At 36.5% G+C, this 25,438-nt stretch overlaps 4 protein-coding genes across 4 annotated transcripts; 3 read left to right on the forward strand and 1 right to left on the reverse strand.

Moving 5' to 3' along the window:
- The first annotated feature begins 3,205 nt into the window (after positions 1-3,205).
- On the forward strand, positions 3,206-7,960 carry LOC103954868 (E3 ubiquitin-protein ligase BIG BROTHER). Its single transcript, XM_009366716.3, has 8 exons — positions 3,206-3,906; positions 4,339-4,517; positions 4,876-5,104; positions 5,552-5,586; positions 5,763-5,807; positions 6,529-6,656; positions 7,309-7,417; positions 7,535-7,960. The coding sequence occupies exons 2-8, from the start codon at positions 4,377-4,379 to the stop codon at positions 7,583-7,585; spliced, it is 738 nt and encodes a 245-aa protein (XP_009364991.2). The 5' UTR covers positions 3,206-3,906; positions 4,339-4,376; the 3' UTR covers positions 7,586-7,960.
- A 1,029-nt stretch (positions 7,961-8,989) lies between these two features.
- Positions 8,990-12,806, forward strand: LOC103954867. The gene is made up of 6 exons (XM_009366715.3): positions 8,990-10,251; positions 10,362-10,414; positions 10,723-10,778; positions 10,870-11,493; positions 11,771-11,945; positions 12,419-12,806. The coding sequence occupies exons 1-6, from the start codon at positions 10,104-10,106 to the stop codon at positions 12,650-12,652; spliced, it is 1,290 nt and encodes a 429-aa protein (XP_009364990.2). The 5' UTR covers positions 8,990-10,103; the 3' UTR covers positions 12,653-12,806.
- An 891-nt stretch (positions 12,807-13,697) lies between these two features.
- Positions 13,698-15,569, reverse strand: LOC103954866. Its single transcript, XM_009366713.3, has 2 exons — positions 15,250-15,569; positions 13,698-14,121 (listed from the first exon to the last, which is right to left on the reverse strand). Exons 1-2 carry the CDS (start codon positions 15,456-15,458, stop codon positions 14,118-14,120), a joined length of 213 nt encoding a protein of 70 aa, XP_009364988.1. The 5' UTR covers positions 15,459-15,569; the 3' UTR covers positions 13,698-14,117.
- A 2,706-nt stretch (positions 15,570-18,275) lies between these two features.
- LOC103954865 (ATP synthase subunit O, mitochondrial) lies at positions 18,276-22,831 on the forward strand. The gene is made up of 6 exons (XM_009366712.3): positions 18,276-18,531; positions 18,984-19,034; positions 19,378-19,621; positions 21,147-21,259; positions 22,352-22,438; positions 22,523-22,831. Exons 1-6 carry the CDS (start codon positions 18,397-18,399, stop codon positions 22,649-22,651), a joined length of 759 nt encoding a protein of 252 aa, XP_009364987.1. The 5' UTR covers positions 18,276-18,396; the 3' UTR covers positions 22,652-22,831.
- The last annotated feature ends 2,607 nt before the right edge of the window (positions 22,832-25,438 follow it).

Consider the following 25,438-nt stretch of genomic DNA (forward strand, 5'->3'; position numbering starts at 1 on the left):
AAAAAAGAAATGTACATTGTGAGTACATTCACAAAGTCTCAACTAGGTTTACCAATTAAGATGGTTGGCCTAACATAGGATTAAACATCTGGACTAATTAAATCATGTTTTTCATTGTTAAACTTACTCTGTTAGGTTTTTATTTATTGTTTTCGTAGTAGGGCCCCGGGCCCGAGTGCCAAGGTCTTTTGTGCGGTTCACAAGAGCAATTTATGGTTTGGTCTAGTGGATAAAAGCTGGTTTGGCCACAAGTTGGACGATTTTTTTGAGTACCATCCTTAAGAAAGTCAGGAGTTCGATCATCCGCTTGTAAAAAAACTTCTTGGGAGGGTTTTTCGTAAAAACAGCGATCCAGCTCGAAATGGTAGCCCACTACTACCATTTTTTATTTTTTTACCAAAAAAAAGAGAGCAATTGATATAAAATAAATACATCATATTCTGACGTTTCAATTAACATACATTGTCAAGTAGAGAAAAACTTACTCATAATAATGCAAATCCGATCAATGTATTTCTCTCAATTTATGAGTAATGCGCCCTAAGCCATGTGATGGGATTAGTACGATTAATTAGTTGTCGTAACTTTTTATAAGGATTGATTATGCTATAAAATGCAAATAAAAATAACACATGTTTCGTGTAAATTCGTTCGTTGTAAGTAATCATGGGATCCCTTCCTTCTAATCCACCAAGTCCGAAGATCCGGCCATTGAAATTTAATTCAATGGCTAAAATTATTATAACTTTTCAAGTGAGCTCCTGTTTGTAACCGTTTGATCAAATTTCAATGGTCCGGATTCCCGGACTTGGTGGATTAGAAGGAAATGATCCAAAGAGGATCCCTTTCCAATAATCCTACACTAAGTACTGTGCATTAGGATTGAATTACTATATATAATGCAATGCTAGTACTTGTCCTACACACCAAACGAGACCAATTCTTGAAACGGAATCTTAGTTAAAAGGGAAATGTTAAGGAGATTCTTAAAAAGTTGGACTATTCATAAACTCTCTGTCAGCTTATGTTTTTGACATGACGTTTTATATGTTAGCAAGAGAATTGTGCCAAAAACATAATATAGTGAAGAGTCCACCGAAAATTTCATTTTTGAGAAAATCTTGTTGGCATTTCTCTAGTTAAAAACGTTCCTTATAGCTCTTCCATTGTGATTTTGCATAATTAATATTCTTTCATTGGTTGAATCATTGACTTACTCAAAGTTAAAATATGTTGCTCCATTTTTATATACGTGCCAAAAGTTAAAACAGCCACTCTCCAATGGTTCAAAGGGCTGGATTATTTTATATTGCGTACAAACAAAGCTTTCAATGGCATATATATACTGAAATACATAACAAAGTTTTAATGACCACTAAAGGCATCATTCAAAAGTGTAAAGTTGACTTATGGAAATTTTTTTTTTTAATACATAGATAGTATTTACACTAAGTGAGTGAGAAATGGGGCTAAACCACACAATAAGCTAGTCATAATCTAATGTGTCACATTTGCTGGTGGAAATTTATTCTATAATGCTTCTTGCTCTATAGAGCTTTGAAATAATGGGCTTTTCATTAAGGGGTGAGCATCAATCGGTTTGATTTGATTATAACCAAATTAACAGTTTCGTTTAGTTTTGATCAATATCACTATTGAAATCGAACCAAATCATTGTTAATCGGTTTAATTTTGGTTTGATTTGGTCGGTTTAAGCCTATTCCCCATACATCAATAAGATATATCCAACATTTCGATACATCTCACACATGTCAAATGGATAGTTTTAAAACATAAAGATTTCATCAAGTCAACTAGGACTAATTAAGTTTCAATTATATAAAAACTCATATTAGCAAACATTTTATTAGTTACAATCTCACATAATCCTAAAATACAAACAAATCTTCTATTGGTTAGTAGTCATTAATTACAACTTATAATGTGTTAACACTTATTGTATATGTAAAATTAGACATCCAAAGAACCTATAATATGTTGACATATGTAAAATAAATAAAGTTATAATTAAAAGATATATTATCAGTTCCCGTTTAGTTTTGGTCAGTTTCAAAAGTATCAAAACCGAACCAAACTAACATAAAATCAGTTCGTTTTAGTTTTGGTCGGTTTTAAAAGTATCAAAACCGAACCAAACTAACATAAAATCAATTTGGTTTGGTTTTGAAATTATTTGACTTTTTCTTGGTCAAAACCAAACCAAACCGACCAATACAATTTAGATTAGTCGGTTTGGATGGTTCGGTCGATTTGATGCTCACCCCTACTTTTCATACTTATTTTGTTCTATACTAAGAAATTATCACTATTAATTCCATCTGCTATATTCATTTTCTTTTACTTGAAGGCACTATTTGTGCTAATTTTTTTAGGAATTGTCACCCTTCAACGAAAAACACTGTGACACTATATATACTATAGAGTGATATAATAGTTTTACAATCCAAACAGTCTTATGCCTTATTACCAACAACTCAAAATAGATTCATGAATAAATTAATACCCTAACCAATTCACTACTATGATAAGAGAGATGGGCATCGGACCACCACTAATTCTATCGATACTGTACCTACTTAATCACCTATGCAATCAATGGGTGTGAGACTTTTACGTAAAAGACCTCTAGGAAATTAGAAATAAATCCATCTGATATAAGTTGTGTTTTATTTTGTGAAATGGTCAAAGTGAGACATTTTGCTTTAATTAACCAGTTCACCGTCACGTAGCATCTCAGTTTAATTATACATTGTCTTGTGCAAATTTCTCTGACTATATGAATGCATTATTAAAACACTGTCAAACAATCCATTATTGAACTAAAACGCTGAATGACACTGAACTCATTTTGACATAAGTTGCTATCAACAACCGTAGAAAACGAGGGTGGTTAACCAAAATTTACCTTTGTTTTATGATCTAATGTTGTTTGGAAGGAGACACTTTTGATAATAATTAACCTTATCTAGTTGCACTTTATAAAGCTATTACGAAATAGGGACCAAACAACTTTTTCTTTTAGGTGAACAAATTGTAGGGATGAAAAACCTTGAAGATCTTTTTACACTGCAGACCTGATCTGAGATGTACGGCAAAAATTCAATAGAGTAAAGCAAGAGACAGATCTTCTGGTAAGTGCGGCTGCCCCCCACCCCCGACAGATCTCACCGGCGGTAAAAACGGCTTTTACCCCCCCGCCCAGCCATGACTCGTTCGCTCAATGCCATGCATCCATGCATCCATCCATCCATAGATCACATGTCCCAAATATACTACTGTTAATTACATAAAGTGAAATGGTGTAGCATAGAGTAGGCTGTAGAGACGGGATGGTTGTTGTAATGTCTTTTGGTAAGAAGTTGGCGGGGTAGAAACAACAAAACAAAACACACAACTCAGGAGGGAGAGATTTTTTATTGTGTTCTGAACACGAACAGTACATCATATATTATTATACGTTTGTATAATGACATGTGTTATACCGCTTAGCGTGTTCGAGCCAAACTAAAAAATTCCTAAGAAGGGAAGCGTGTTCGTGAAAATCTCAAATGTAGCTGCTCCTCTGCACAAAAGCCAAACGCAACGCACAAAAAACGGATTATGCAATAGAATTCTAGAGAGAGAGAAACACAAGCACAACACAGAAAACCTCTCTTTCCTCTCTCTCTCTCTCTCTCTGTATATGTAAAGTGCAAACTTAAATGCCCATTTCTCTATCTCTCTGAGTTGAAGCAAATTTTCTCAAGAAATTAAGGGGAAGAAACTTTGAACTTAGAAAGAAAGAAGGCTGCAATTTCTCTCACTTGTCCTCCGAGCTGCTTATTCGGTCTCTCAGATTTTTTGCTTTACAGCGACATGTGAAGGGATTCCTGGCTTAATATCAAGGTACCGCTTCTTTACACAACCTTGTCATGCGTTTGGCTACTGAGAAAATCAAAACAGAAAGAAAGAGAAGGAAAATTTCATGTCTTGAAGTTCTTTCCTTCATTTTCTTAGTAGCCAAACAGGAATGTACAGGTAGGAGATGAAACAGGGCTCTAAATTCTGCTTCAGTATTTCTGAGAATGCCCATGTCCATATTTTGCCCTAAATTTTGCAAATTTTTAAAATATATGTTGTAATTTGTCACAAATTGTTGAAAGAAAAGTTTTTATTCTGAATTTATAGTAAAAGTTTCTTAGTCTATGAGGATAGTGCTGCAATGTACACATACGTACACACACAAATATGAATATATAGTGAAAGTTTATATTTTTCTTTAGTTTAAATTTCATTTTTTAGCATAAAGTACCGAAAGAATTTGTTTCCGTTTTGTAGCTTGTTATGTGAATCTCAGTTTGATTCGTGGTGCAAAAATGAATGTTAATGGACATATGGAAATGCATTACCTGGACACGGGCTATCCTTACCCGCCTACCGAAGGCTTCATGGGTTTCTTTGACGGTCTTGCTAATGTACCGATGAATTATGGTCACACCATGCCGATGCATGATCAGGCAAGTTAGCTTTTTCCATTTTTGATGTGTTCTTTTGTTGTGAGAGTTATTCTGCAATGACATGTTTTGCGCCGCCTCATAAGGTTTGCTGCCTCATAAGATTGTTTTAGATCCATCTTGCTTGTAAATTTGGAAAGCTGGTGTTTGTTCGGATGCATTTGCTTTCGTCTTCTGTCTGGTATTCATGAGATTTTGGATAGATCCGGGGAAGCTGAAATGTATTAATGCCTTTACTGAGTGTCAATTTAGAGTTTTCGTTACAAATTACCATTTTTGCTGAGTGAAATACTGTATTATTTTGACGAACTTAAATTTTAGTTTTTGCTGAAACGCTAACCTTTATATGCTGTTTGTCCAGGAAACTGCGTACTGGTCAATGAATATGAATTCATACAAGTTTTTACCATCTGGTCCGGGGAGTACTTCTTATTACGGTACATATGAGGTAAATGATCATTTACCAAGAATGGACGTCAGCAGGAGGACTTGGGAATACCCTACAATGACAAATCCAGAAGAGCCTGCAACCTCCGACTCACAGCCAGAAGAAGACGCTGTCATGGAAGCTCAAGCTGTGCCTGAAGAATGTTAGTCAGAAACTTCTACGTATTTGTATTCCTACACTGAAAATTGTTTTGATTGATCACACCTTGATTAGACTGCATGCCAAATGTTTTAATTTATTAAGTTTCCCTTATTGTCATGCTTTGCTTCTTGTGCTTGGAATTTGAAATGAAATTTCAGTACAATTCAGTTTCCTGTGTGACTACTTATCCGGTGGAATCAAAGATTATGCTACTGGCCATTGGAGTTATAAAAGATCATTTTTCCTTGACATTTCGTATTTTCATTACGTTTTAAAACCCGCAATACCATTTTGTTGCAATTGATTTCTGATGGTGCTATAATGCCGTAATGTGATTTGAATTTTCTTATAACCTTATTGATACTTCACTCATGTTTTGTGAAACTGACGTTTAACAAGTCGATTGAACACTATCTCTAACCATAAAGAATTTCTTTTGCTTTTTAAGGTATTCAGAATCAGCAAAATACAAATACTTCTGAGGTATGGATCCTGCTTTGTGGTTGTGCAATTGCATGTTTTTCCTTCTGCTGGATTATTTACTCTGCATTATTAAGCCTACTAATTTGTTTTGGAAAATGCACTTAACTATTTCGAACTTGAACTCCTGCACGGCAGTTATGCTAAAGTTCAGCCTTTTGCTCTCTGTATATGTGCAGGTTGCATGGCAAGAGGATATTGATCCTGATACCATGACCTATGAGGTTCGTTATGTATACCTTAATCTATTATCCTGCATTGTTACTGTCCCATGGGTTTTTCAGACGAAGTAAATCTTGTTGGAAGTAGAAATTCTTTACCATTTTGTTCCCACAAGGGACTTATTAAGCATTAACACAAACCTGGGCAGTTGCACGTCCACACATAACTCTTTGAAGTTAGTAATGCATAAAAGTAGCTTTTTATGGTTCTTTAGATTTTGAAGATGAACAATATAATCACATTGAGGCTTCAAAAACTATTATATCACATTCTGATATACAGCATACAAATTTACTTCAATATTGGTTTAACTTCTTTATACCCGGCCCAAATTAAGAATATGAGACATATTGAACAACAACAACAAAGCCTTATCCCACTAAGTGCGGCTGGATGTGAGAATCGTAGAATCCCACTGCAATCCGTTTTGCGCCAAGTCTTCTGTTAGCTGCAAGCACTCCATGTCTTTTCTTAAAGTTTCTTTCCAAGTCTTCTTAGGTCTTCCTCTACCTCTTTTTCCTTGAGCCTTCGTCTCATAATTGCAATTAGCCATATTTGCTGTATAGATTGGGGTACTTAAGGCAAGCGGTTTCACTGATCTTGTGCACTGGCTTCTCTTTGTTTTGTTATTTATATTGGTTTGACACATCTAGTACAAACTATAGGATTTTCCAATTTTTCATGAATGATATTGAAATGTTTTATTTTATGTATTGCCACTAGGAATTACTTGACTTGGGTGAGGCAGTTGGCACTCAAAGCCGAGGTCTCTCTGAAGAACTTATTAGTTTGCTTCCATCGTCAAAATACAAGTGTGGAAACTTCTTTTTAAGGAAAAAATCCGGAGAGAGGTAACATTCTGACTCATGGACAGTTGATAATGAGAATTTATCTGCCTAAATCAGTAAACCTGTTTTCCGACCTTATCTTTTCCTTATCTCAGAAGTAAATGTGATGGCCTCTCATTTCATTTGTAATTCTCTAGACAATCTGGATATTGTCTGGTATTATGCAAATAATCTTGTCATAAACACTTAACCTATCAGAAATGAGAAATTTTTCCTGCTTCAACTCTATCATCATCTACAAGGCACTTGAGACGCAAACCTCATTATATAGCAACTGAAAATGTGATTTCTCGACAAGCGTTGTCTTAGAAACCTCTAAGATGAACTTTAATCCTTTAAAAGATGTAAAATATCTGGCGATACTTTTGATTTTTTCTTACTGTCTTCACAATGATTTTCCAAAAAATAAAATTATTAGCATATAATTGCTTGATAAAATGGGCAACTTTGTGGCGCACCCTTTATTTGCTGATGATTTGTTCAGTTGGTTTGTGTTGTAGAAGTTATCAAAAGAACACTTCTTTTCCCATTCTTTTATCTGTTTCCAGAAAACTTGTTGGAGGATTCTCCTTTGACCAGAAAAAAGAAGAAGAATCCTCTTTTTCTTTTGATCTTTTGGAATTTGCCCCTTGATACGAACTTTTTCCACGAGCAGGTGTGTGATTTGCCAGATGCAGTATAAAAGAGGAGATCGACAAATCACATTGCCATGCAAACATGTCTACCATAGCGAATGCATCAGCAAATGGCTCGGTATCAACAAGGTAGGCCAACGCCCTAAAATCATGGATTTCAGAATTCATTATATCACTATTTTCTATCTTCCATTTGATGATCCATTCCGCTCACTCACTCTCATTTCCGTTTCTATATTTGTTTAGGTATGCCCAGTTTGCAACCTCGAGGTTTTCGGTGAGGAGTCAAGGCACTAGAGCATCAATTTCATTTCCTAGCTGAAGCTGAAATTTTATCTTCCTTCCCCTTCATATGGTTTGGTTATTTTTTCTTTGCCTATACATAAAGTAGTTGAAGACTATGGTAAGACTATGGTCCTCCCCCTTTATCTCTTTCGTTTAACACGCTCCGGTGAAGTAGTAGAGAAAACAAACCCTATAATTCAACCTCCTGTAAGTGAATATGAGATTCAAATTAGAGATAAATTACCTGACAAATTTATATTGTGCGTAAAATCACTGATTCGCGTCGAAGCTAGAGGTTTAGTTTATTTGAGCTTGTGTTCTTGAAAATGTTGTTATATCAGATTCATGTCAGTTTATTTAGTTAATTTTATAGTTTTGGATGATTGATTGAAGACTTGAGGAGATTGAGGTGAATCAGATCTTATTTGGGTTCTGTGAAGTTGATGATTTGGTACTGATTGGATCTATTTATGTATTAATCAATAAGCAGAAACTGTCTAGAATTCCCTAATCTCTAAATTAAACTTCATTTGGTACTGATTGGATCTATTTACATCACACGAAACAAAAATTCACTTGTCCAAAACAACAATGAATTCCTTATTTTACAAGAAGCTTTAGCATGTGAAAAGTGCCAACCCTTTGCTATGGAAGAGACAGAGAAGAAAGTTATTGGCACTCTAAAAGTTTCGTTATTTTGAGACTTTGTGGCTACAAGCCTACAATCAAGGATTTAAGTTTCGATTTTGTAGATGTATTGATAGTCCAAATTTAGAAAAATATCGAGTGAAAATATAGGTTTAAAACATAAAATAATGAATGTATTAAAAATATATATAATATAAAATCATGGAAGATTGCTAAAAAACATAGAGTTAAGTTTGAAATTTCTACACCAGTAAGAATTTTGAATTTGAATTATATTGTATAAAATACACTTTCTATATTTCTATTCCTTGTTGTTTGTACTTTATAACATACATGAAACCTTGATGGTATGATTTAAGTTTTGTTTAATTAAACAATGCAAACACATGCATGGTAGTTGAGACAATTGTTTTATGAACAGAACTTGGTTGCTAAAAAATTAGCAGCAGCTCCTGCTATTGACCAATTATAGATGGACACGTGTCTAAGTAATTGATTTTTTAATCACATATTGGACACGTGTCCATTTGTAATTTGCTAGCAGTAGAAGCTGCTGTTGATTTTTTCAGCAGCCAAGTTCTGTCTTTGTTTTATTGTCTTTCAATTTTAAATTACACTATTCAGATATTGACTAGCAACTATAAAAAAATATTGTGATCGAAATTGCACCAAAATTTTCATCAAATTTTTGTTGAAATATCTTTAAATTTCTCAAATCTGTCTAGATTGAACCAAACTATCAAAATTCTTGATATTACTGAAATATCTTTGAAGTTTCTAAGATATCCTGTATAGATATTGCTTCACCCATATTGATTATCGGCAACCCTATTTTACAGATGTAGTGAGATATATTTTGGTAATATGAAGGATATTTTAATCTATGGTAGCACACGTAGATGCAAATTCCGTCCATTTTTGGATTGACGAAATCACACCTACAAAATAAAAATCACCGTTAGCTTAATTGACGAACACCCGAGAATAAGGAGAAGGGTGTCTGCCAAAGGGCCTTTGATGCCTAAGTCAGGGGTAGTTTGACATAAATTAGAACAAGAGAATTTTGAGTAATAAGTGGCCATTACCGATATTCTGATTTGACTTGGTTATTTATAGGAAAAACTCATCAAAAGCAACTAGGAGGAGAGGTTGTAGATCATGCTTGGCAGATTGCCATGTTTTGCGAGTGTGGTGTATACCAATTTTCGTAGGTAACTACGAGAAGTCCCTGATGGGAAGTCTCTAGTAGGAAGTGGCACCGGAGGGTGCGACACCCAAGGGGGGAATCCGAAGAGTGGACCCATGCTTCATCAAGCCAGAAAAGGCACGGTAGCACGAATGACATATCATGGGCCTTAAGGATGTACATGGGCCCGAATGCCATTGACCTACAAGGCAGGCGTATGTTTAGTTTTTTAAGGTTAGGTGTGGTATGCTCACAATTCATGTGTCGTTATTTTATTTGATGGGCTTAATTTATGTGTCATCGTAATTATCTAATTTAGTATGATACTCTTTTTTTCCACAAATCTTAAAGATCACATGATTGTCATCCAAAAGCCACGTGTACCTCCGAAGTCCAGATCCAAGAATGGGAAACCCTACTAAATAAGCCACGACCCCAATACTTAATTCTTGACAAGAAGAAAAAGACCCCAATACTTAATTAATTAATTAATCTCCAACGGTCGAAAATTTGGTAAAACCCCACCGACGCCACCAACGTTCGCTCTCTCTACCGTAACGGTTACTTCTTCTTCTTCCACTGTCCACCTCTTCAGCTCCAAAACCCAACAAAACCCCCTAATCTCTGTCTCCCTCTCTCTCTTGCAGTGGTTGTTGTACAGCTTGCTTTCTTTCTGGGTTTTTGTCTGTGAGAGTTATGGAACCGGCAAAAATAGATTGGAAACGTTTAGAGTGGAGATTCACAGAGGACAAATACTACGAGCAAATAAACGCCCCCAAGTGGTTCGATTTCTTGAACCCCAATGACAACTCCGTCGACGATCAGGCCTGGTTCTGCCGCCCCGGTACCTTAATCATTCACAAATTATACTTCAACCCCTTCTCTTTTTCTTTGTTTCGAATTTTGACTCACTCATGATTTGCTTGGAATTTTTTTTTTTTTTGTAAATTGCAGAATGCAAGCATCCGAAGACGGCTGAAGATTTTCTCAAGTCATCACCTCCCAAGGTTTCTTCTTTTCCAGCCTTTCTTTCTTTTTGGTCGGTTTTCTGATGAGGGTTTTGTTTATTTTATATTTCATTCTTGTTAATCTGCTTGGTTGCTAAGAAAATGTGATGGGAAAGATTGAAAATTGAAGATTTCCATTTTCCAGCCTAAACCCTTTTTGTATTCGGGATAAGATTTTATTTTCGCTTTCGTCTTTATTTTCCTTAAATTTCGGAGTTACCCCAGCATATATTTTGTATAATTCTCTCAACTTTTACCCTTTCTAGAGTTTCTAAATTCTAATTTCTTTGTTTGTTGATTTGGGAAAGGTTCCGAGGTCAGCTGTTGTTTCTGAAGTTTCTCCACTTGGTGATAAAATCCAGAGGTAACAAGAAAAACCCATGAATCCTTTTCTTTCACAGTACAGTTTTAATTCAATTTCGGCACGATTTAACTTCTTTTTTTGGCTGATTCAGAGATGTGAAGTTAAAGAGAAGGGGATTGAAGCAATCTTCGATTTACCCGACTAATAACTCTAGATTCAAGGAAGATGGTGAAAATCAGAACCCCAATTTATCAACCCCTCCAATGAACCAAGCTAAGGCCATGAAGGCAACAATCAAATCAAGCACAGAGAAGAAGCAACCAATTGAGAGCACACCGCCAAACAATGAGGTGCTTCCAAAGCTGAGAAGCACGCTGTCTGCAAGGAATTTATTTGCGGGGAGGGATATTCTGAATCAGATTACAGACTTCTGTTCTGAATTGAAGAGAATGGCAATGAGAGCGAGGGAGAGAGAGGATGTGGAGAATTCAGATGTGAGGAAAATCCCAGCGGGTTTGAAGGAAGAGGTAGTGAAGAATGAGGAGTGTAACAGTGAGGTTTTAAGGGAGTTGAAAGGGAGGGAAACAGAAAGAATGCCACTGCTTGAGGTGGGTAATGGAAAAACTCAGAGGCAAACTGAGACAACTCCATTGCTGGAGGTTAATAACGGGAAAAATGAGAGGCAAGCGGAGAGAACGCCATTGCATGGGGTAAGCAAAACAAACACTGAAGGAATGAGGGGGAGCAATACCGAGGAGAAGCCGACGAGGAAGAGGTAAGTTTGTTCTTTTTCTCTATGTATTTGTGTGTAATGAAAGCCTCGATATTTGTGCACACTTGTACGCCTTATTCTGTATGTAAATGTGTGTTTGCATCTGTGTTTTTATGGCATGATCATTTTCTTTTTCACTTGTTATGGTGAAAACATACATGTGGTGCAGTTAAAATGATGATCATATGATAACAAGGCAATATACCTCTATGAATGTTGAAACTTTCTGGCTTTGATGATTGGATACATATGGTTAACTTTTGATGACCACCTTCTGCAGAAGAGATGATGAGGCAGAGAACGTCCCAATCCCTCTAAGTTTAGAGAATGTCAGGCGCAAAGGAGGCGAGAGCTTGTTGCAAATCCGCACCAACCCTCCCTCTCCTCAATGCTTTTCTGCCACAAGGCCCTCCAGCAACATCACACCTTCAAAAGCTTCCAAGTCCAAGCTGATGGTATGTACCTAGCTGCGTCCTTCTCCTTCTTCATATTATATTCGTTCGCTTAATCACAAGGTGAGAGAAGAATTGCATGAAGAACTAAAACTATGGTCTGGGTTCTTTCCCTGCCGACGATACCCAATAGTCGGTAGGGAAGGAGATATAAGCTAGCTCTTTGGTCCAGTCAAGTCTATCTTTAACTTGACTGAGATATTCGAGTCTTTCTTGCAACTCAAGCTTGTTAGTACTAAAACTTTGGTCCAGTCAAGAAGAATTTCAGTCATGCCTACCAACATTAGTAATTTGCTTGAGATTTACAAATAGATATTTCATCCCATAAGTGTTAGTGCTATGATTCCACAAACTCTAAACCATTTTTGATTTGACTCAACTTGCTGCCCCAAACTTAGATCACATCGTATATCCCTGCTAATATTTATCCAAGTTATGTCATTTTTCTGACTGACTTGTAACTGAATGATGATCAGGAACGGGGAATCCTTGGAGAGGTAGAGCAGAATAAAAGGGTGGTGAGCAAGGAGGATTCCACAGAGAAAGGTAAACCTGCCTGTATAGTCGATGGAAGAGAAGCAAGAGCGTTGGACGTTTTCTGGTTTTTAAAACCTGCACAACACTTTCCAGCTAAAACATTGAGCAACAAATTACATCCATTCTTTCATTCTTTCGATTCTTTTTCTAAGTTCTTTGTTACCGTTCGTTAATTGTTTCGCCCTCGTGGTCTATAGTTTTAATTTGCTTCGGACAAATCTAGCTTTTGCTAAATAAAACTGTAATGTACTGAGCACACCCACACAATAATTGTACTGAGCTCAGCTTCCATGAATAAGCTTTCGATATTCAGCATTGAGTTTCATACACCGTAAGCCTTTTCTTATGACATTGTTTTGGTTTTCTCTTGATCTGGTGAAGGCCAAATTATGAGTTCCATGTAGTTTGGCGAAGTTCTACTTTTGAACATGTAGTTTCAAGTTTCCAAATTTGCACATGAAAATTTGGATTTTTTGGAGGTCTGAAACACCTCATTAACGTCCTCTCACGTGTTTGTCCGAGAGACAATGTGTTACAGATATCACTTTTTCTTTACTTCTAGAGTCTATCTGCCATATAACATGGACATATTTTGATGGTCCGCCGTCCAACGATACTATTATTGTATGCCATAAGAGTGAAAGGTAAACCCGTCACATCTAATAGTTTAAAGAGTTGACGTACGACACATTATGGTGTACAGTTTCACATGACAAATGCTTCTAAAATTATAGGCCTCACTTGTTAAGGTTCCCTTTCGTTTTTCTTAGGTGGTATCAACTTCACATGTCAACAATGAACCAACAATGACAAACCGCCAATCCTTCTCAAGAATCTCAACCTAATCCACATAGAGATCAAAAACCCACCTCACATCCCATTTTTTTTTGTTCTTTTCGGCTTTGGCTATAAAGCCCACAATTGGAGGCTCCAAGAAAAAACATTAATTTTGTACTTTTCGGCCGTTTTTAATCAATTACAGAGAGATTCAAACTTGAGACATTTTTTAAGATTTCATTTCGAATGTATACAACTAATAGTAAAAAGATTCAAACTTGAGATCTCTTATGATCTTCAAAGATTGAATCTCATTAATATACTAACCGATACAGTTTGTATCTTAGACAACTCTCTCACTATCGATGTGTTATTCATTCTTATAGTTTTTTTTTTCTTTTGGTAAAACTGGGGCCAAAAGACCCAAGAAAAACAACTAACTATAGAACAATCTTCCAGAAACGTACTATTAACAAAACGGTCTGCGGAAGCCCAACTACATCCTCAAAGATCAACCTATCCACAAGAGGAGAGGCTCATAAAAAACATGAAGACCAATGTCAAACTCATGGCCTAGTTCTGCCATAACATCAGCCACTCTATTCTTCTCACAATAAACATGTGAAAACGAGCAAATCCAATCCCTCCGCAATAGCTCTCGGCAAGTAGTAATGAGATGAGCAAGAGGGTGAAGTGAGGAATTAAAATCCATTACTAAAGTAACAGCCACAACAGAGTCCATTTCAACTAGCACTTATCTATAACAATCTCCAAGCAAGAGAGCGGCCATGAAAAAGACCCCATAACTCAGCATTAAGCACACTCCCCACACAAATAGTTATAGTGAAACGAGCAATCCAATCACCTGCAGCAGCACGTAAAATACCATTAGCACAAGAGCAACCCTTGCCACTCTTTATACTTCCATCCACTTTCGACTTAGCATAATTAGGGGGAGAAGGATCCCAGGCTAAAAAATCTATGCCTCACAGGCTTTAGCATCAAAATTTTGCACCTCAAGCCACTCTTTAACAGCTTTCAAAATAAGAATCTGAGGTTGACTAGGGAAAACAAAACTGTGCGTATCTTATAGTTAAAGCCACAAAGTTCACTCTGATATCAATATGTTACTAATTCTAATAGTTAAAGCCACAAAGTTCACACTTTGTTCCTTTGTTCTTATATTATCATCCTATAGTTTCTGGAAATTTAGGGCTCAACTTTGAATACTAATCCTCAAAGACATCTATGAAGCATGACATATAAAACTCTTGACCATCCAACTCTAGAAGCAACCGGCTTATAGCTCGAGCTGCCAGGATCATTGATCCTGAACTTTGAGCCTCAAAAGTCCTGTGTTCGATTCCCTCGATTTCAGTCGTATAACAACAACAAAAATAAAATAAAATAAAAAACCATCCAACTCTAAATAACTTAAAAAGCTATGAAGTTCATAACCATAGTTTTAACTCAAATCATGACTATTAACCACCTATGAGTCTAGCTGCCCATGAAAACCCAGAATCTAAAATCCAGATTATATCATGCATATTTAACAATTGAAAAGAACATATGTAGTTTTTGTTCACATATGTTGGTAGACACAAGAAATTACTACAATGGCGGTATACCAGTACCATATAAGTTGCACTAAAATATGAGAGATGGAAATAAAGAAATAAAAAAACAGAACATCCCTGCAATATGCCATGAAAATATTCTCGTGAAATGATGAAATTACAAGACAGCATTTTTACAACATCAGCAAATAATCGGGCCGGCAAAACACAAACAACACAACCACCACAATCACCAAAACCAAACTCTCCATCGCTCACACCTTATTTACCACAAATAGGAAAAACAAAAACCCAAATCTGAAACATGTTTCAGAAGTGAAGCTGGGTGATATGTAGTTGACTACATGTTACCAACTGAAATCAAAATCTATATATATATATATATATATGCGTGTGTGTGTGTGTGTATCTACCTTGTGGTTCTGCTGCAAAGTAAGCAATCCAAGATCCTAAACCAAAGATGTCGGACACGTGGGTAGACCCTATTGGTGTAAGCTCTTGATTCGGAGAAGAGTTCCTCCATGGTCTCCACGAAGGGGTTTAGGCTTCTGAGTGGAGGCACGTAGAGAGTGAGAGGCACTGCAGAGAAGGCCACTGTGAAGAACAACTGCAACACCACCATCTATCTATCTATCAATTCAAATCAAAACCCACAAAAATATGATCTCAAAGATTGGATTTTGATTGAAACCCAATTGAGTTTTGAAGAGTGTGATGCAGAAAAGAAGAGGGTTTTGGAGATAATTGTTTCTCGAAATTGGAGGTAGCTGGAGAGTGGGTGGGGAGAGGGAGGGAGAGAGGGAGAGAGGGAGAGAGAGAGAGAGAGAATGGATAACAGAAGGATTTTTTGGGGAAAGGAAGAATTGGAAAATGTAAAATGTCTGAATCTGACCGGTTGTTGGGTGGGGCTGACCAACTTTGGTGGCGGGGGATTTTGATGTTTGGCAGCTCGGTGTCGGTGAAGAGAAATTTTTAGTTGTGACAGAAACACAATGATATATCATGAATTTTTATGTAAGTACTGGAAAATTTTATTTTTTAAGTTATCAACTTTTTTACACACATATCCTATTATTTATATAGCAACACATGATTTATCATCCTATGTACCGATCACACTGAAAAATCTCTCGTCGGTATACAGCCCCTTATTATTCGATTGGGCCAAGTCGAGAAAGGATTAAGCCATGACTGAGTTCGCGTAATTGTTGGCTTTTCTTCTTCTTTTTTCTTTGGGTAAAGTATACTTTACCACCTTAAGTTTAGAGTCGGTTTCAATTTCTTATAATATCTTTAAAATATTTCAATTTCATATCTTAAGTACTATTTTATTTTAATATAATACATTCGTTACATTTTTCATCCATTGATCTGTTAAGAGCTAACGTGGTTGCCACATTTGTGTCATGTGGCTATCAAATGTGTGCCATGTGGCAAATTTTTTTTAAATTTTTTAATTAAAAAAAAAAACCTGAATCTTCTCCAAAAAAAAAAAAAAAAAAAAAAAAACTGAAAACGCAGAACCCACCCCCACCTCCCCCTCAACCCCTCCCCACCCCCCTTCTCCCTCCCTAGCCTCCCAACCACCTTCCTCTCCTCCACTCTCTTCACCTCCCCTCCCATCCAAAAACACCCCCCCCCATCCCATCCCACCCCACCCCACCCCCACCCCACCCCACCCCCACCTTCCCTGAGCCCTTTCTCCTCTTCACCCCAACTTTCTTTCTCCATTCGCTCATTTGCAAATTGGACCTGGGCTGCTTGAGCCTGATACAGAAGACGGCGGCGAGGCTGGCAACGTCTTCGTCCATGGGGTCGTCGGGCTTGTCCACTGGGTCTTAATTGAAGGTGACATAAATCACTGTGGTGGAAAGTTGTAATTGAAGGCGACATAAATCACTGTGGAGAATGAGAGAGAGAGAGAGAGTAGTGGGGTTAGTGTGTGTATGTTTGAATATGTTGAGGGAGAGAGAGAGAGAGAGAGAGGAGAGAGAGGGGGACTGAATTGGGGGTGTTGGATTTTTTTTTATGGGTGTCAACATCTTGTCTTCATAGTTTTTGTTGGCCTAAAGTTTTGGGAATTCTATTGGCACAAGGGTTTTTGGGGATTGGGCAAAAATTCCTGTAGTCAAATTTTTGAGTTTGTAGATGAGAGAAGGGAGAAAGTGGATGGGGGTGAAGAGGAGAAAGGGCTCGGGGAAGGTGTGGGTGGAGTGGGTTTTTAGATGGAAGGGGAGGTGAAGAGAATGGAGGAGAGGGAGGTGGTTGGGAGGCTCCAAAGAAGAGGGGTGGGGAGGGGTTGTGGGGGTGGGTTATGCAATTTTTTTTTTAATTTAAAAAATTATTATTTTTGCCACGTGGCACACATTTGGCAGCCACGTCAGCCTTAACAGACTTGAAATAAAATAGTACTTGAGGTATGAAATTGAAATGTTTTAAATATATTGTAAGAAATTGAAATCGACCCTAAACTTGAGGTGGTAAAGTGTAATTTACCTTTTTTTTCCCCCAAAGGATAAGGCAATTTTTTATTTTTTGGCTTCATTTCTCATGATACCCACGTTAATGTTCTTTATACGTTTATTAGTAGTTGTACTCATAATATGAATGTGCTTATTAAATAATTTTTCGCCTTTTAATATGTTGTTGGCATTATTAAATGCTGTTTTTAGATAATTATTTTGTCTTCGCAATATGGAAATAAGATTTTAATATTGGAGTCCTAATGTAAAGCATCTAAGTTTTATTTAAACGAAAGATGTGCACGGTGCACGCAAAATTTTTAGGTAGGAAATTTCTTGAGCACTTGGTCGTGTGGATGGCATGAAGACTTATATTTCTTAGTTTCAATAAGAATCCTTATGAGTACTGTTTCTAAGGAAAACTAATAAAAAAGATTTGAAAATTTTGAATTTTAACGAAAAATACAAAATCAAAGGTAAAATAAATAGTATTAGAATTGAATTTTTAGTGTTAAAATGTGATTTTTTTGTTAAAGTTTCCTTGTTTCTATCTATTATTATCCAAAGACAATCAAATTATTAATGACCAGACGAACCAAATAATAACCCACACGTGCGAAATGTAAAATTCCCTTATCGTTTCAAGTCTTCGTATTGACATATAAAAATTTGTTTGAGTATTGCCAAGATCCGTATAAATGTTGTCGACACGTCTTACAACTAAAATGCTGTAGAGATATTTCTAATGACGTTTCATCAAATCGGTATGTCTATCAGACATTCGAAGTGTCCCAAAAATCTCGACAAGAGTAAATCACAGGGAAACAAAACGTAATTAACCCATATTGATACTCTTAGTCCACGTGTTACGCTGCCGTGTTAGTAGCACACAAAATCAGTACCACTCGGTAGTAATGCGATGTAGCGTTCTCGCCCGGATGGCTAATTACCATTTACTACCCCTCTCTCTCTCTCTCTCTTTCTAGCTTTCATTTTTCGAAGCCGGTGTTTGGCTAAACAGCGGAAAGTAGAGACGACTGCGCGAGAGAGAATCACACAGAAACAAAAAAAAAAAAAAAAAATTAGGGTTTATTAACAATGGCATTTGCTTCTCGAATCCGATCGAGCCTGCCTCTCGTCACCAAGATTCTCAAATCGGATTCAGTCTCCGCCGCCGCCAACGGATCCATCGCCCACCGCTCCGTGCTTTGCCCTACTTTCATCAATTCTGAGGTAATGAGATTTCAAATTTCGCAGAAATACATAGAACGGGTAAAAGTCATACAGTTCTCCTCGTTTTGGGTGTCTGATCTAATTTGTTTGCTTTCTCCGCTTCATTTTTCCCGAAAAGATAGGATTTTTATTGATTAATTAATTAATTTTGTTTATAATTTTGTATTTCGTATTTTGTTTCTAGATAATGAAAAATGTGTGTTACTGGGACAAGCATTTTGATTAGGATCGTTAGAAATTTTAGAGATTAAAATTTCTTATCAAAATTTGATTAATTTGTTGCTTTCACATTGTTTTCAACCAAACACAGCTTTAGCTGTATATACAGTGTGTATCTGTGCGTGCGTTTTTCTTAAATATGGGTTTGACGAATAAGCTTTAGGAGGCCGTTATCTTAAGTTGAGTCGAATTTTCAGAATGTGGATTAATTTTTTCGTATTTTGTATTTGTAGCCATCCAGGAACTTTTCTACCGCGCAAGGGAAGAAGGAAGTGAAGGTTAAGGTAATTAAACTCGTTGGTTTTCGACATTTTCTAGAATTATATGTGCTCAGCTCATTATTTTCATTTAAAAGACAGATTATCGTGGCAAACACATATTATTGTGCATGGGCTTGGAAACTTCACGCATATTTTGGATTTTTCAGTTCTTTTCATAAAGTATGTTATATTGTAGTATGTGTATGCATCATTTTCTGTTACAAAGTACATTAAGATTTATAGACTCATAGCTAAATTACGTGAAGTTTCAGTAAAATAGAACATAAACTGATGTACGTGCTTAATGCATCCGAATTTGCTTATACTGATTAGGTCTGTATTGATTTGTTCTGCCATGGTATGCCAGGTGCCTCTGGTTTTGTTTGGGGGTTCTGGGAACTATGCCTCTGCTTTGTACATTGCTGCAGTAAAAGCTAATGCCTTGGAAAAGGTTGAGTCTGAGATTTTTGCCATTGTTGAGGCTATGAAGAAAAGTCCTACCTTTTCTCAGTTCACAAGGGATTTGTCAGTGCCAGCAGATACTAGAGTGAAGGCAATCAATGAAATTACCGCTGAAGCTAAATTTTCAGAAATTACAAAGAACTTTTTGGGTATGATTATTGCCTCTTGCTAGTAAAAAATTGTGATGTCTTATTATTTTTCCTTTTCCTTGTGCTCTGATATCAGCAGTGATGAATTATACTTCCTCTGAAAATTTCATATATCTGTGTGCTGTTTTGTGAAAATTACATCACTGTATGACTGTTCAAACAAATATGACCACCTGTTGACCGTGTGTTGTGTGTATTTTAATTGGGATATGCCAAAAGAAAGGGAAAGTATATTTACATGTCTACGTGTTTTCCAAAAGAAACACTATAAGGTGTCCTTCGTGTCGATTGTCAAATATGCTCAGAAGTCATAACGTGCATCTTTTAAGGCGCTTAGATGTGCTGTCTTGCAAGAGTTGTATGCCTCTTTAGAGACTTTTTCGTGTTAATGCCCCTAAGGTCGAACATCTGGTTTGGCTTGGATTCTTTGGACATTTAAGAAAGAGCATCAGACCAAGCACAAGGAAAGTCAGATGTGCTCCCTCCCAATAGAAAGTTAAAAACAATATAGCCTAATCCCATATCATTATCTTCTTTAGACCATCTCCAACCCTTGGCCTAAAACCTAAAATCTTTAGCTCAGAAAATTTAGGTTTTAACCTAGAAACAACTTTTCTGCTCCAACCTTTCTGGCCTAAAATTTTAGCCCCAGATTATTAAAGAATGAATTTAGACTAATTTTTTTCTTAAAAGTAACTTTTTTAAAAGAAAAAATTATGTAGACTATCCTAATTTAATTCTATGAACATTTAAACTGAAAAATATTTAGATTCTGACAAATACTGAAAAATCACTAACCGACACCATGAAACTCGTTAAACACTATGAAAAAATATGAAACACGTAAAAGATTTTTTTTTTATTTATTTACTTTAGCCGTTAATTTAAATTTGGACCATTAAATTTTTTTTTTTTACTATTGAATTTCATCAAATTAGATCTTAACCGTTGGATTCAATGAATTTATAAATATAAAACTGAATAAAATATACATATATGGTGGGCCAGCCCCACTAATCCTGGGCTAAATCTGGCTTTGTTTTAGGTTTTAGGTCCGACTTTAAGCTTGGGTTGGGTTGGATTTTTTTTTTTGGGGGGGGGGGGATAGAAGCGGAAAAATAGGTTATAGGCCAGGGTTGGAGATGGTCTTAGGCAGCCTCAAATTCAAATTTTAGGCAGTTCTAAACCTCAAAAACTCTATTGCTTTGCATTTTCTTTTCTTTGTCCATTTGTGTGGCCAATTTTTTATTTTACTTTTTTTTTATCTGGAGTATTTGGTCGAACTTATGTGAAAGAACCTAACAGAGAAAAATGATATTTACAATCAGCAACGGAGAAGGGTATTTTTAATCATGTATGTATTATAAATATATGATGGATGTGTTAGCAGGTGTAAAAGGATTTGGGTTCTGATTTTGATTTTTGTAAATTGTTCCTACTGGAGAGGTCTTGGCTGTAAAAGGATCTATATACATGTATATACTTTTATTTATTTATGCATCTATGTGTTTTTTTTTTGTTTTAGTTGTCTTGGCTCAGAATGGGAGGTTAAGGAACCTTGAAACCATATCAAAGAGATTTGCGGAGTTGACCATGGCACATAAGGGAGAAGTGAAAGCTATTGTCACATCTGTCATTGTAAGTTGTAGTCCTTAAATGGTAAATTTATTTTTCTAAAGAGCATTACTTAGACTGCCTAAACAAGGCCCTACTGCAAAGGAAGAGGGAAGGTTACTTGGGTAAGTGATATGATCGCTTGAGTTGGTGGTCTGTCATTTCTAACATGACTGTTCAGTGGTTGTGCATGTAATTGTTAACTGTAAGTGATCTATATTATAGACTGATATTTGGTTTAAAATTTAAATGAGGAAACCATTACTCTAATAGCTCTGAAATGCAACGTTTTTGGGTGAAACTAGAGTGTATGTAAAAGTTTTCTGATTGTGAAATAAGAAATGGTTGCTTGCAACCAGGATAGGTTTTTGTATTTGAAATGGTTGGAATTGACCTAGTGGTTTTTGTATTACTAAATAATTTTTTGTTGTTATCTTTGAAAGGATTTTTAATTCATGGGACTTTGTCTAAAGCTGTTTATGAAATATTTGGAAGAAGCAAAGATAGCAATTTGTATCCCTAAAGAATGTTCAACAAGACCTGTAAATAAAAAAGTTAATTACAAAACTATGGCTGTTAGGCTCTAGTGAATGGTTATTCTCGAGTATAAAAGTGGCTGCCTGCTTTGGAGTGAATATTAAAACAAATTGATCAATAGCTATTTAAAGAAATGGGGTGTGCACAACTATGCTGGCCTGTTCTGGAGCCCTGACCTTTTGGGGCCAGTTGTTATACGTTTACTTACTTTGTAGCTCATTTTTGTTTCGCTTTTCTTTGACTTTGAGGGGCTATGTATTTCCCTTGTTATCTCTTTGGGCGACGGAGGTACCACTTACGCTGTTTTTGCCTAAGTAGTTACCCTTTTGATGATTTGTGCTTGTTTGGGAAACAAGGGAACCTAATAGAATGATTACTATGAGATGTGTATGTGTTTGATTTGTGTTCTGTTTTTGTACTGTATTTTGAAGTATCATTTGTCATGGCATGATTAAAATTAAGGTGCTCCTTTTGGTATAATTTTCTTGGAAATGATATTTAATTGACTAAAAAAATACAGAACGATGAAATGTATATTTTATTTCATATTTTCCTGTCTAATTGTTATTCTGTGATCAGCCCCTTCCCGCCGAAGAGGAGAAAGAATTGAAGGACACACTGCAGGAATTAATTGGACAGGGGAAGAAGGTCATTCTTGAACAAAAGGTATGTACTGGTTTTTCCGTCTGCTCTTCAATTCACATATCTTTATACATTGGATGGAAATCTGATTCTCTGTTTGACATGCAGATTGATCCTAGTATTTTGGGTGGGCTCGTGATAGAGTTTGATAAAAAGGTGTTTGACATGTCCATTAAGACTAGGGCACGCCAGATGGAGAGGTATTTGCGGGAACCTGTAAACTTTGACAACCTCTAAAAGGTGTTTGAAGACTGAGTCTGCGATCTCCGCCCTTTTTCCTGTGTTTGTTATAGTCAAAATTCTATGAAGGAAAAGAAAGATTTGTTTTATTTTGCTGCTCGGACCTTGTTTAAGAGATGGAAAGCAACTTGATCGGGATGTCATCTATTTGCAAATAAAAGCCTCATTTTTCGGATGTGTTGTGGGAGAACTGAGGGACTTCCCATTCTCTCTGATTTGATTCCTTTCCACGTTTGAAGTTACAGCTTGTTCAAGTTCTGCTCAATTGCTCCACAAGTTTTATATCGGTATTTTTGATTCGTGACACTCAATTTCAGGCACATTAGGGTGGCTTCTATAGTTGCCATCGCCAAGGCTCGAATCAAATGTTCGATCTTCAATGCTTTGAAAAGAGGAGGGTAGGCTGCTTGGGTAGGTCGATGACTTGGCCCTAATGTATATGTAGTTTTGCCTGTCTAATCCTCTGTTGCCCTCGTTTCGATTGCGTGAAGAGGATTTGTACGTCTTTTAATAGGTGATGCCACAACAATGTGTTGCGGAACAATAAATCAAGTGGGCATAGAATTCAAAGCTGGTAGACATTACGGCTAAAGGCTTTGGCTAAGGAGTTGGGTTTTAGTTAGAACTAGGGGTGCAACTTAGGTTGGGTCAACTTGAATTCATCTATGCTTAACCTGATTTCAAGCTGGATCGGATGGATTAGAATAAAGGAAAAACTTGTCCAAACCCAACCTAACCTCAACTCGGTCATTTATTGGGTTGAATGGATGGATGCCTTATCTGCACCTATAATAAATTCTTTTTTTTATTATTTATTAAATAGAGAAAAAAAAAAAATACAAACAAAGAGCGGGAGGGCAAGAACCTTACCCCTCCTATAAAAATAGAGCTTGTTCAGCTAGTACACTCTAAGAGACCATAACAATAAAAATACATGTAGAGAAAAACTGAGAAGCACAAGCTAAAGTCAGTGAAAAAGAAGAAAAAGGAAAACCAAACCTTTTTTGCCCCACACAGTGAAAACAAATCATCAAGGACCAAACCAGCAAAACCTAAAATTAGGTCGATAAGAAATGTTATAAATGTAAGCAGAAGCTGCATAAGGAGGAGAAGAACCTAATATAAACTCTCAAAATGATCCACGTTGAAATTAGTCAAATTATCAGCACTCTGAAAATATGAGAGACATGAACGTGCATGTAGGAGAGGAGCAAAGGCAATTAATCCAACGAACATGCAGACGCAAAGGACTACTAAAGAAGAATCACATTCAATCCACAAAAAATTCCAACCATTTTCCTGAGCTTAATCCACGGCATGAATAACCGCATGCAATTCCACTTCTAAAGAATAAGCAATTCTGATTGAAGATGCAAAACAGCCTAAACAATTGCCAAAACGATCTCGAAAAATACCCCCAATCCCTGCCAAACCAGAGGCATCACGAGCCGCACCATTAGTGTTAACTTCACCAATTCCGCTTTATATATAAGCTAGGTACAATTGATGACTTTAATTGAAGTATGTTGTTTTATTTGAACAATGAATGATAATGTTGATTTTACGTTTCTTTTGGTTGAAAATTTGATATTATCTTGTAATTTTATTTCAACTTTGTATCTGCCAACCCGCTCGAGTTGCACCTCCATTTAGTAATCGCACAAAACATGTTGAAGCTGAGATAGACTGTTCGTTACGGATAGTTTGGCATCACGAGTATTGTTCCTGTCTGTAACTGAGGAACACATAAAAAATTTGATAGTATCTGTCTGTCTCAAAGAGTTTCAGTTTTGGCGCTTCACAAGATTGAAATCTGAGATCATACGTATTCTCCATTATTGTATAAATCTATATATAGTTCGGCTTCAATGATGGTATTAGTGTGACTTACGCGACTAGTCATAGATTGGTTAGATGTTTTTTCTTTTTGCTAGTGTAAATAGCTTCATTGCTTCAATTTACACATAATATGCGGCCAAAAAATTTTTCTACATATCAGATCTTGTATGAACTTTTTGCCCTCAACCTTTTTCCCCTAAAAAGTGTGATGATAGAAACTCCACCGTCTATCTACCTACAAAGTTATAAAGGGTCAAAACCAGATGTGGGGATCAAACCTGATAAATCTCTCCACCTTTTTCTTTTGCACATGAGTTTCGTGAGTATCGCCTTTTTCACTTATGATTTGTTGAAGCACTGCAAGAAATTTGGTCTTTTACAAACCTAGCCAGATTTTGAAGACAAGATAGATCTATTCTCAGTGATACACACACTTTTTGTAAGGTTTAATTTGTAGGACCAGTACAAGGTGTGTAAGAGTGAATATTATGAATTGATGATGCGGTGAGTTGGTCTTTCTTGTCTTTGTAACCAAGTGAAGTAGTGGAGTAGGGCATGTTTGCTTGGGACAGGCTCAAAAGCATGATATAGATGTGTGTGTGTGTGTGTGTGTGTATAATGGATTCTGCTATCCTTCCTGGGACAGCTGTAGAAAAGATAGAGGGCCTTTTGCAAACACTTGAGTAGCTTGAGAGTTTTGCACTCTCAGTTTTTCCCTGAAAAGAAGTGAAATACATTAATGTTTTTTGGTAAAAATACATAGGTAATTGAATTTTCTTGAGATTATCTCTGGAGTTGAATATGACTGCTTATGAATAATCTGTTTTGCCATTTGGCTTGGAAAATGACTGGGAAGTCGCAGCTCTTAGCATGCAGGGACAGGAGGATTAGGTAAGGACACAACATGGGATAGAGAAATCTGTGGGTATATTGTACTTTTGATGG

The sequence above is a fragment of a genome, unplaced genomic scaffold, assembly GCF_019419815.1.
Source record: "Pyrus x bretschneideri cultivar Hongxiangsu unplaced genomic scaffold, Pyrus_bretschneideri_v1 Contig52, whole genome shotgun sequence".
NCBI classification, from domain to species: Eukaryota; Viridiplantae; Streptophyta; class Magnoliopsida; order Rosales; family Rosaceae; genus Pyrus; species Pyrus x bretschneideri.